Genomic DNA, 12,919 nt, shown 5'->3' with positions numbered 1-12,919 from the left:
GAATAATGTGTGTGTCAGGGTCAGGTGGGGTAGTGTGTGTGTGGGGGATGGGGGTCAGGTGGGGTAGTGTGTGTGTGTGTATAAAGATCAGGTGGGGTACGGGGTGTGTGCAGAGGGATGAGGATTTTTTGATTTATTAAATACAGTTATATATTATTTTACAATTATATATTTTTGTTATTTAAACACACAAGTTGAGAAGGTTGCCTATCACTGTTCTAGATGACGCACCTCAGCTCAGATGATAAATCATGACATTTCATGCATCTTTTCATGATAATTCCATAATAAATGTGAAGGGGGGTTAACATCAGGCTTACCCTCCTTTTATCCCTTACAAAATAAGTGTTGGGGGTACGCCTTTCAGAAATGTTTATTAAAGGGGTATTCCGCTGAAGCATAACTTTTTACATATTGTAGCCCTGGTGAGAAAATAACAAACGGCCAGTTCTTACCTTCCTTACCCTCCCCTGGTGTCCTCCTACAGCATCTTTGGGTCCTATGTGAGGGTGACAACCCAGTGTCACCCTCCAACAAGAAGTGGAGGTGGGATCACTTGGCTGAGACCCCAACATGTCGTAGTGCGGTGTCCCACCACGGGTGTTTATAGTTTGGGCACCTGTCGCAAAAGCCCTGTACCGTACAGCAGGGGCGTAGGTAGGGGTTCAGCCTAGGGGGGGCGAGTGAATTTCACTGGGCCCCCAACCAATTATGTTACCCATAGGGAGCCTCAGTAGATGACACTCAGTAGAGGCACAGCTCAGCCAGGTGTTATGTTGTCGTGACGCCAGTGCCGGTTGGGCATACAGGTATGCTGGCACATCTGCTTTTATTTGAGTGGGCGAGGAGTGCGTGTGTAAGATACAAGGAGAGAGATCATAGGTGAGAAGAAGAAAGAACTCTCATTGGTATACAGATCCATGTGGTACATAAGCAAAACAATAACCCTTTAGTTCCTACAGCTCTGCAACATCTATGTGCTATACCCTTTTTCCCTGAGTAGAATAACTTGCCGGGTTGTTTGGGGTCCCTTGGGCAATTATCACGGTGGTCCGGAGTGGAGTAGTGACCCACCCGGACTATTGGCACTGCCACCCACAGAAAGGGGAGATAACCCAAGGAAATAGAGATTACTGTGTGCTTGGTAAAGATACTCGATACAGAGAACATATAATACACTTTCGCCTTGATACGTTGCTTTACACTTTAGAGTCCAGATCTGTACAGAGAGTGAAAAGGTGACACAGCCGTACTGGCTGGGTTGTATGCTGAGAGATAGAAGAGGTTCAGAAGAGTAGAGAGGAGGATGTTGAGAGAGTCCCAACCCAAGTAGCACTGTGCTCTGCCGGAACTTTACAGGTAGAAAAAGTAGAATACTTGAAAAAAGAGAGAATACTTGTGCCTATGTTTCAACTCCTTGGTCTTTGCACCACCTATTACCCACCGATGTCTGGTGACCCATCCTAGAGGGTGACACAAGCCCCAAACCTTGTTACCTGGAATGAGCAGAGTGTTCAGAGTTCTCTGATTACACCCGCGCTGAGAGATTGCTGTATCCGAATCAGTTCCTTTACTTCTTGTGGATACTGTTGTGCACTGTGTTACGATGTCCACAGCGTGGGTTGAGATGATCCCTGACTTGTCCTCTCTAGTAGAGACTTAACAATGCATAGTGTATAATAAGGTTGTTTGAGGGAAAACGGTGTCTAGAGACATGTGTTCTCCTCCACGTCTAGACCACAACTTAGACTGAGGACCTGGCAGAAGCCAGGGCCCAACTTGACTGTTGTAGGGAGTGTCCTTGTTTGCGTCCTTCCTCTACAGAATCTAAGGCAAGAAAACCTCACACTTCCTCTACCCATGCGACTTCCTGCCTACAGCATGTGTAAACTGTGCTGTGAGTGGGTGAGGAGTGCGTGTGTAAGATAGAAGGAGAGAGATTATGAGTTAGAAGAAGAAAGAACTCTCATTGGTGTACAGATACATGTGGTACATAAGCAAAACAATAACCCTTTGGTTCCTACAGCTGTGCAATATCTGGATATAAATACTTGGAACAACGACATCTAGTGGTAACACTTTGGTACTGCTACATTACCACTTACTCTTATAAGTACAGGCTTTTGCAAAGGGTGTAACCAATAGCAACAACCGTGGTGGGACACCACACCTCCTTGCCTTGTCAATCACCCTGATGCATTCAATTGCATGTTCTCCTCACATACAAGTGTATACAGTTAAATGGTCAGATACAACATTCGGTAGCCATGTGGGCCCCCCAGGAGTACTGGTTGCTGGCCAGGGGCCACCCACAGCCAATAGACATTTGTTAAGCCTGTCTGCAAAAACAATAGATTTTGCGAACAGCATTAACTGGCAAAATATTCAGTGGGCCCCCTGCCTGTGTGGCCCTGGGAGCGGCCGCCCCTCTGCCCCCACCAAATTACGCTACTGCCATACAGTAAAGTGGTAATGAAGTTGTACCACAATAAGTCGCTATGTATTATTTTGTATATTGCACAGCTGTGGACAGTCAAGGGTTACTGTTATACTTTGTGATTCTGTGCACCAATGAGAGATGCTCTTTTCTCCCTACCTATCTCTATTCTCTTCTCTTCTATACACTCTCTTCTCAACCACTCACAGAGGCTGTTACACACACCCTGTAGGAAGTAGTGAGATGGGGAGAGGAAGTGTAGGACCACCTTTAGTTAGTTCTTCTCTAATTCTCAGTGGAGCAAGACACACAAAACAGACATCCCTGCTGAACTTAGCCAGAAGCCTGGCTCTGCCAGGTTCCCTGTCCGGGACAGACCAGCAGTGGTAGTGGACACGTATCGAGAACGCAAAGACTTTCTTTCTGAAAAGCTACACTTGCAGTTAAGATGCAGTGCTAAACACTTAAAGAGGATAAGTCAGAGAACACCTCAACCCACGCCGTGAACCTCTCTATGCAGTGCTGATAGAGCAAAGCAGCCATAGCCAAGGCCTACGTACTCTATCTCGCAGAGCAGGTGACACCGGGACATGCTCGGACACTTTGCTCAACTCAGGTAATCAAGACTGGGGCTTGTGTCACCCTCGTAGGACGGGTACCCCGACACTGCAGGGCAGAAGGTGGTTTATAGCAACAAAGGTCGAAACTCGGGCACAAGTACTCTTCTCAAGTTTCTTCAAGTATCTCTTCTTACAAGTTCCGGCAGAGCACATTAGTAAACTGGTCTAGGGCTCTCCTGACAACCTCCTCTCTACTCTTCTGAACTCTCTACTCAACTAAACCAGCACTGTTATTCTACCCCAGCACTTCAGCATCTCTCAGCACAGAGTCAGTGAACGCAAGTCTGTATTTCCAAAGTCACTTGTTATACTATTATCCTCTATTAGAGACTTGCTAGTAAAGATCACATTATTTATTCTAGTGGGACTCAGGGATCACTGCACCAGCACCTACACACAAGATACACACCGTCCTTGGGTCATTTCCCCTTGCTGTGGGTGGCAGTACCGACAGTCCGGGTGGGTCATCTCTCCCCTCAGGACCACCGTCACAAGACCCAAGGGACCCATCACAGCCCGGCAGGTCACTGACCATTGGGGATCAATATAGCCAACCACACACTAAAGCAGGTATAACACCACACCTGTGTGCTGAGTTAGCACTGGCGTCACGACAGAACTATCACTGGCTGAGCTATATTCCAACCACCGACATAACATCATCCCGGCAGTTGAGCACCGGATCACCGGGGCACCACCACAGTAGGACACCAGGGGAGCCCGGAAATAATAGGCTGTTTGTTATTTTCTCACCACAAGCAGCAATATTAGGTTGCATTTGAGCAGAATACCCCTTTAATTCTTTCTCTGTGTGTCATGTGACATAATGTGCATCAGAGCTACAATACTGCCAGGGTCCTGGGTGCCATTCTACATAGGGAGGGGGTGGCAATAGGGAGGAGCCATTGTACTGGGAGCCCTGTGCTGTAATGATGGGGCTATGATGTTGCATGGAACACTTCCAGGTGGGAGCAGTAGGAGCAGGGATGTGCGGCAGCATCAGACTGAAGTTTCTTGGGCCCAGCAAGGAAATCATTTCCGAGGTCCACCCTACTTATAAAGCAATGTCTGACCAAAAAGCCACCGACTCCCTAGGGATGCATCCAACTTCTTCAGCCACCGCTATTCATGCTCAAGTCACGCTCATCGCTAATCGGTACATAAAGTGACTGGATATATCTAGCAATGGGCTTATCTATACCACTGTCTCTGCTGACAATAAATATTTATACATAAATTTGCCATGAGACTAGATCCTTAAAGGGGTATTCCACTCAAACATAAATTCTGATATTTTGCTGCCCATGGTGAGACTAACAATTCCTTCCATACTTGTTATTATCTATTCAGTCTCCTTCCCGCAGTCCTCATCTGCTGCTTTCTGATGAAGACTAGAGATGAGCGAACCTGGAGCATGCTCGAGTCGATCCAAACCCAAACTTTCGGCATTTGATTAGCGGTGGCTGCTGAAGTTGGATAAAGCCCTAAGGCAGTAGCGAAATTTGATGGGGGGCAGAGGGGGCGGCCGCCCCCGGGCCCACTCTGGCAGGGGCCCACTGTGATCTCCAGAGATTATAATTTGACGCCGCTGCCCGCCGCTGCCCGCCGCTGTCCGCCGCTGCCCGCCGCTGTCCGCCGCTGCCCGCCATTGGATGGGTGAGTGCAGCCCCCCCCCTCTGTTACCGGCAGCCCGATGCAGCCCGGCCCCGGAGGCTCACAGCTCCAGCCCCGCCTCCTGCATCCCTCTCCTCTCCTGCTCGTCGGCAGACGTGTGACGTCATCCGTTGCTGCCCGCCCGAGCAGGAGGGGAGAGAGATGCAGGCGCCGCGGGTCTGGAGCTGTGAGCCTCCGGGGCCGGGCTGCATCGGGCTGCCGGTAACAGAATATGTAAGCAGCTAACGGCACCGGACCAGAGAGGACCTGCTGGATCCACCAGAGGTGAGTATACTTTTGTTTTTTTGTTTTTTACATGAATGCTCATGTGGGAGCTTCACTTGGGGCCTATAACATGTGGTTACAGAGGGGGTCCTATACTATGTGGGGGCTGTACAGGGGGAAATGCCATGTGGGGGGCTACAGAGGGATGCTTTTACTGTGTGGGGGGCTTCAGGGGGGGATAATATGTTGTGATTATTCTATGTGGGGGCTGGCTGCACAGGGACCTATACTATGTGGGGGGGCTACACGGGGGGGGGGGGATAATATGTGGGGGCTGGCTGCACAGGGACCTATACTATGTGGGGGGGCTACACGGGGGGGGGGGGGGATAATATGTGGGGGCTGGCTGCACAGGGACCTATACTATGTGGGGGGGGGGCTACACTGGGGGGGGGGGGGGATAATATGTTATGGCTATACTATCGGGGGAGGGAAATATGTGGGGGCTGGCTACACAGTGAGTGACATCCCCGTATACTGTGCATATAGTGAGTGACATCCCCGTATACTGTGCATATAGTGAGTGACATCCCTGTATACTGTGCATATACTGAGTGACATCCCCCTATACTGTGCATATACTGAGTGACATCCCTGTATACTGTGCATATACTGAGTGACATCCCCCTATACTGTGCATATAGTGAGTGACATCCCTGTATACTGTGCATATACTGAGTGACATCCCTGTATACTGTGCATATACTGAGTGACATCCCCCTATACTGTGCATATAGTGAGTGACATCCCTGTATACTGTGCATATACTGAGTGACATCCCCCTATACTGTGCATATAGTGAGTGACATCCCTGTATACTGTGCATATAGTGAGTGACATCCCTGTATACTGTGCATATACTGAGTGACATCCCCCTATACTGTGCATATAGTGAGTGACATCCCTGTATACTGTGCATATACTGAGTGACATCCCCGTATACTGTGCATATAGTGAGTGACATCCCCCTATACTGTGCATATAGTGAGTGACATCCCTGTATACTGTGCATATACTGAGTGACATCCCCGTATACTGTGCATATACTGAGTGACATCCCCCTATACTGTGCATATACTGAGTGACATCCCCCTATACTGTGCATATAGTGAGTGACATCCCTGTATACTGTGCATATACTGAGTGACATCCCTGTATACTGTGCATATACTGAGTGACATCCCTGTATACTGTGCATATAGTGAGTGACATCCCTGTATACTGTGCATATACTGAGTGACATCCCCGTATACTGTGCATATAGTGAGTGACATCCCTGTATACTGTGCATATACTGAGTGACATCCCTGTATACTGTGCATATAGTGAGTGACATCCCTGTATACTGTGCATATACTGAGTGACATCCCTGTATACTGTGCATATAGTGAGTGACATCCCTGTATACTGTGCATATAGTGACATCCCCGTATACTGTGCATATACTGAGTGACATCCCTGTATGTTGTGACTTTACTATGTGGGGGCTGGCTACACAGGGACCTATACTATTTGGGGGATACAAGAAGGGGGGAATAATATGTTGTGGCTATACTATGCGGGGGCTACAAAGGGGGATATACTATGGGCGCTACACAGGGGGAAGGGCTATACTATGTGGGGGGCCTATATTATGTGGGACTGCACAGGGCATCTATATTATGTGTGGGGGGCTATATGCCTGACTACTATTTGGAGGCACATATTGGGCCTGACTGCTTATGTGGAAGCACAGAGGGGGCACTGTTACTGTGTAAAGCAATGGGGAATATAAGGTTATAATGAGGTATAAGGTTAGGATGATGCTGGAGCGTGGAGCCTAAAGTGTTTGTCTCGCAGATTCTGGGGAGAAGAGTCATGGCTGGAGAAATCTTCATGATGGGATGAGCCAGATGAAAAGAAAAGGAAAAAACAGACATCTTTCACTACCAAGAACGTCACTTATGATTCATGTAGGAAGACGCCTCCTGTAAGTCACTGGAAGTAACTGCACAATCATGCATAATCACTTTTTTGGTGCATTCACACGTACAGGATCTGCAGCAGATTTGATATCGGGTTCCGTCATTGAGTAATAGAACAGGTAAAGGGTTGTCAGCTCACCCACTCAGTCTTGCTTCACCTGATGTGTGGATCTCCGTGATGTGGAAGCTCGCGGGTACTAATATTGGAGACCGCAGCCCGAATCATCCATGATAAGAAAAAATGTGTTCATCCGCAGCTTCATAAAATTCAATGGCTTTATTCAACGTCACAAAACATAAAATAACAGGTGATTTAAAAGACACGCCGACGCGTTGCAGGGTGAGAACCCCTTAATCATGGGGATGATTAAGGGGTTCTCACCCTGCAACGCGTCGGCGTGTCTTTTAAATCACCTGTTATTTTATGTTTTGTGACGTTGAATAAAGCCATTGAATTTTATGAAGCTGCGGATGAACACATTTTTTTCCGTCATTGAGTAACAAAGCTATCTGCAGCATCAAATCTGGTGCATATCCTTTATGTGTGAACACACTCTTAAAGGGGTAGTTCACCCAAAAATTTTTTCTTTCAAATCAACTGCTGCCATGAAGTGCCAGAGATTTGTTAGTTACTTCTATTAAAAAATCTCAAGCCTTCCAGTACTTATCAGCTGCTGTATGCCCAACAGGAAGTTGTATTATTTCCAGTCTGGAGAGCAGGAGATGTTTTCTATGGGGATTTGCTGCTGCTCTGGACATTTCCTGACATGGACAGAGGAGGCAACAGAGAGCACTTTGTCAGACAGGAAAGAAAACACCACTTCGTGCTGGACACACAGCAGCTGATAAGTACTGGAAGACTTAAGATTTTTTAATAGAAGTGAATTACAAATCTCTGGCACTTCATGGCACCAGTTGATTTGAAAGAAATTATTTTTTGGTGGACTGCCCCTTTAAGGTCTGTAGATCCTTTGTATAGCTGGATCTCTACCTCTATTTGGTCACTGCTAGAGATGAGTGACCTTACAGTAAGTTCAGGTTCACATGAACCCAAATTCTCTGAACTTCATCTCTAGTCAATGCTGAGGTAGAATATTGCATTTTATATACTGGTGCTATAAAGGGAATATTATTTATAGACAGTACAGCAGTATTATCCAGTCACTGTATGGTGATGACGGCAGTGGTCATGGTATTATTTGTCCTGTGTATACTCCTTTTATTGGTATTACTTGTGTTCGTGTAGTGGATTTTATTCAGTGACAGTATAGTGGTATTAGTCATGTTGTTGTAATGATGGTAGTGGCCATAGTGTTGAGGTATTATCTGTTACTTGTATACTGTAATAATGGTAGTATCAGTCTCTTTATAATAGATTGGCCAGTAACAGTAATGATGATATTCGCTTCCTGTATACTGGTGTTTTTTGGTAACTATAATAGCTATTTAGAGATATACAGTATTATCATGCATAGAAAATTGTCTTACCAGTGCTAACATTATACAGGAAATGTGTAATATTATTTTACATATCCTACAAATTTCCCTAGGACCCTACTTATATATATTATCACTGCTGTAACCTGTTGTTGCATAATAGATAGATAGATAGATAGATAGATAGGAGATAGATACAGTAGATAGATAGATAGATAGATAGATAGATAGATAGATAGATAGATAGATAGGAGATAGATAGATAGATAGATAGAAGATAGATAGATACAGTAGATAGATAGATAGATAGATAGATAGATGATAGATAGATAGGAGATAGATAGATGATAGATAGATAGGAGATAGATAGATAGATAGATAGATAGATAGATAGATAGGAGATAGATAGATAGATAGATAGATAGATAGATAGATAGGAGATAGATAGATAGATAGATAGATAGATAGATAGATAGGAGATGGATAGATAGATAGATAGATAGATAGATAGGAGATAGATAGATAGATAGATAGATAGGAGATAGATAGGAGATGGATAGACTTGGCACCATTTCTGTAAATAAAAATGAGTTGAAATACAACACAACACGACCTAAGTGTGTTATGGTATGTGGGCTGGAGGGGTGTGAGTGCCAGGGCTGATTTTCAGTCCCAGTCCAGCCCTGCCCCCCCATGTCACTCCGCCGCGGCCGCCGCCATCTTAAGCTGATCGGGTGCACTGAGGTTGCGTATGGCCTCAGCGCACCACTGCTGGTACGTGCGCCGCCCACCTGTCAATCACCTCCGGCGCGGCGCTGTCCCTCTGGGTTCCGTCTCCCGCGCTCGCACCAGGTCAGTCACTTGCTGAACAGCATAGGAGCCGGACGGCCGCCTATGACTGCTGCTGCTGCACACAGAACAGGGGAAGGCCGACCTGGACATGTGGAAAACGGGGTGAGGCTGGACATGTGGAAAACAGAGGTGTGCTGGACATGTGGAAAAGGGGGGGTGGTGCTGGACATGTGGAAAAGGGGGGTGGGGTGCTGGACATGTGGAAAAGGGGGGGTGCTGGACATGTGGAAAAGGGGGGGTGCTGAACATGTGGAAAAGGGGGGAGCTGAACATGTGGAAACAGGGGGAGCTGGACATGTGGAAACAGGGGGAGCTGGACATGTGGAAAACTGGGGGAGCTGGACATGTGGAAACAGGGGGAGCTGGACATGTGGAAAACTGGGGGAGCTGGACATGTGGAAAAGGGGGGAGCTGAACATGTGGAAACTGGGGGGGCTGGACATGTGGAAACAGGGGGAGCTGGACATGTGGAAACAGGGGGAGCTGGACATGTGGAAAACTGGGGGAGCTGGACATGTGGAAAACTGGGGGGGCTGGACATGTGGAAACAGGGGGAGCTGGACATGTGGAAACTGGGGGGGCTGGACATGTGGAAACAGGGGGAGCTGGACATGTAGAAACAGGGGGAGCTGGACATGTGGAAAACTGGGGGAGCTGGACATGTGGAAACAGGGGGAGCTGGACATGTGAAAACAGGGGGAGCTGGACATGTGGAAACTGGGGGAGCTGGACATGTGGAAACAGGGGGAGCTGGACATGTGAAAACAGGGGGAGCTGGACATGTGGAAACTGAGGGAGCTGGACATGTGGAAACTGGGGGAGCTGAACATGTGTAAACTGGGGGAGCTGGACATGTGGAAACAGGGGGAGCTGGACATGTGGAAAACTGGGGGGGCTGGACATGTGGAAACAGGGGGGGCTGGACATGTGGAAACAGGGGGAGCTGGACATGTGGAAACAGGGGGAGCTGGACATGTGGAAACAGGGGGAGCTGGACATGTGGAAACAGGGGGAGCTGGACATGTGGAAAACTGGGGGAGCTGGACATGTGGAAAACTGGGGGAGCTGGACATGTGGAAACAGGGGGAGCTGGACATGTGGAAAACTGGGGGAGCTGGACATGTGGAAAACTGGGGGGGCTGGACATGTGGAAACAGGGGGAGCTGAACATGTGGAAACTGGGGGGGCTGGACATGTGGAAACAGGGGGAGCTGGACATGTAGAAACAGGGGGAGCTGGACATGTGGAAAACTGGGGGAGCTGGACATGTGGAAACAGGGGGAGCTGGACATGTGAAAACAGGGGGAGCTGGACATGTGGAAACTGGGGGAGCTGGACATGTGGAAACAGGGGGAGCTGGACATGTGAAAACAGGGGGAGCTGGACATGTGGAAACTGAGGGAGCTGGACATGTGGAAACTGGGGGAGCTGAACATGTGTAAACTGGGGGAGCTGGACATGTGGAAACAGGGGGAGCTGGACATGTGGAAAACTGGGGGGGCTGGACATGTGGAAACAGGGGGGGCTGGACATGTGGAAACAGGGGGAGCTGGACATGTGGAAACAGGGGGAGCTGCACATGTGGAAACAGGGGGAGCTGGACATGTGGAAACAGGGGGAGCTGGACATGTGGAAAACTGGGGGAGCTGGACATGTGGAAAACTGGGGGAGCTGGACATGTGGAAACAGGGGGAGCTGGACATGTAGAAACAGGGGGAGCTGGACATGTGGAAACAGGGGGAGCTGGACATGTGGAAACAGGGGGAGCTGGACATGTGGACATAGGGGGAGCTGGACATGTGGAAACAGGGGGAGCTGGACATGTGGAAACAGGGGGAGCTGGACATGTGGAAACATGTGGAAAGCAACCGAGCTTCAATACCACACACACACACACACACACACACACAAGATAAAGACAGGGGTGGTGTTTTTTTTTTTTCTAGAAGAGAGCAATCATGTTTTTCTTATCCTGAAGAACCTCTTTCATTTTATGTGTCTATATATGTAAATGTAGAAGCCTCTAACACTGCTCTTTATCTTAATTCACTATGAGTAATGGAGCAGAATATACCCTTTATTATTTAGAAAGCATTGTTGTTAAGTGAGGTTCCCTTTGGGTAACATAATCGGTTAGGGGCCCACTCAGACTTGCTCGCCCCCCCTAGGCTGAACCCCTAGCTACGCCCCTGCCCTAAGGCTATGTGGAAAACATGGATATAGTCATTGGCTGTATCCATGTTTTCCAGACAACCATAGAGCTTTATCCAAGTTCAGCAGCCACCGCTAATCAAATACGGAACGTTCAGGTTCGGATCGGCTCGAACCTGAACCCGGTTCGCTCATCTTTACTGAAGACACAAAAATCTGTGTGTGAGCTTTTCTCTGTCTCCCCCTCCTCCCCCCTCCCTTCTGAGACAGAGTATGTAAACAAGTCCCTGGCTGGCTTTATCTGCAACATTGTATCTTATTTGCAATGCTAATGAACTCACTGTTATTAATCCTCCCACCATTACAAATCATCCAATGTTGCAGATAAATCCAGTCAGACTTGTTTACATCAGCTGTCTCAGAAAGGAGGGGGGAGAAGGGGGAGAAAGAGAGAAAAGCTCACACACAGATTTTTGTGTTTTCAGCAGAAAGCAGCAGCTCAGACTTGGGGGGATGAGACTGAATAGATAACAACAAGTATGGAAGGAATTGTTAGCTTCTGATATGTTGCTTCCCATGGTGAGACTATGTTTGAGTGGAATACGCCTTTAAGTAAAACACACACATACTTACTGGAAGTTCTGGGGCGAGAATCAGGACACACAGTTCAGCTTGTCTGTTACAATATGGAAGATGAAATTAATATAAATTAAAACTTCGCACATAATTAAACATTCAGTATAGTAAATTGTAACCTGGATGATGTAGTGACCTGTCTTATAATGATATACTTAGCTACATGTATTCAGTGGTAGCAATAGAGCCAGAAGACAGGGAGTGCTGTGGGGGCCACGGCTCCGGGGCCCTCGCCAGGCTCCTAACTACAACTTACTGGCACTTGGCTTTTATACTCAGGATTTCAGCATTGTCATTTTGGCGTTATCCGGTTCTATAGTTCTCAGTCCTGGTTACTTTTAACGTACAGAAAACACGGTCTACGTCTTTCTGTACACTAAAAAGGGGGGAAAAAGCATCTGTTTTGATCCCTTTTTTATAATGGAAGTCAATGGAAAAACGGATCCGGGTGAATTGCACACAGTTGCGTCCGCTTTTGCATCTGTTTTTTTTCCCCCCTGATAAAATGTATACAATAAACGGACTGCAAAGCCCTACTTTAGGTTTAGAAAAGAAAGAGTTAAAGTGATTCTGTCAGCCATCATTACACGGGACACGGGTGGCGTACACAGCAGCAGTCGCAACAATGGCTGCTGCACTTTGTGGCTATACCTTCTGTTTGTAGAAATCAGATTCTAAACCTTGTTGGCACTTCTGTTTCTGAATTCCCTCTCCCTTCTTCGGTCCATCGCTTGTTTCACATGGATCGAGCTGCCCCACTGCCCATCACCACATGGGGTGGGGGAGGGGGTGGGGTGGAATACAGCGCTTAACTGAGGCGGGGAGAGGGGACTCTATGGCAGAGAAGCCCCAACTTGGTGACATTGTCCGATACTATGGCACCA

General features: G+C 47.6%; 1 protein-coding gene across 1 annotated transcript in view; it reads right to left on the bottom strand.

Moving 5' to 3' along the window:
• LOC138794219 (multidrug and toxin extrusion protein 1-like) overlaps positions 1-12,919 on the bottom strand; it is a 63,044-nt gene that overhangs the window by 32,666 nt on the left and 17,459 nt on the right. Inside the window, exon 5 of the mRNA XM_069973001.1 lies at positions 12,033-12,075. Coding sequence (XP_069829102.1) covers positions 12,033-12,075 — 43 coding nt within the window. The remainder of the gene's footprint in view (positions 1-12,032; positions 12,076-12,919) is intronic.

This window comes from Dendropsophus ebraccatus, chromosome 5 (assembly GCF_027789765.1).
Source record: "Dendropsophus ebraccatus isolate aDenEbr1 chromosome 5, aDenEbr1.pat, whole genome shotgun sequence".
NCBI lineage: Eukaryota > Metazoa > Chordata > Amphibia > Anura > Hylidae > Dendropsophus > Dendropsophus ebraccatus.
Note: the sequence above shows the minus strand (reverse complement) of the source record. Positions and strands in the feature narration are given on the sequence as shown.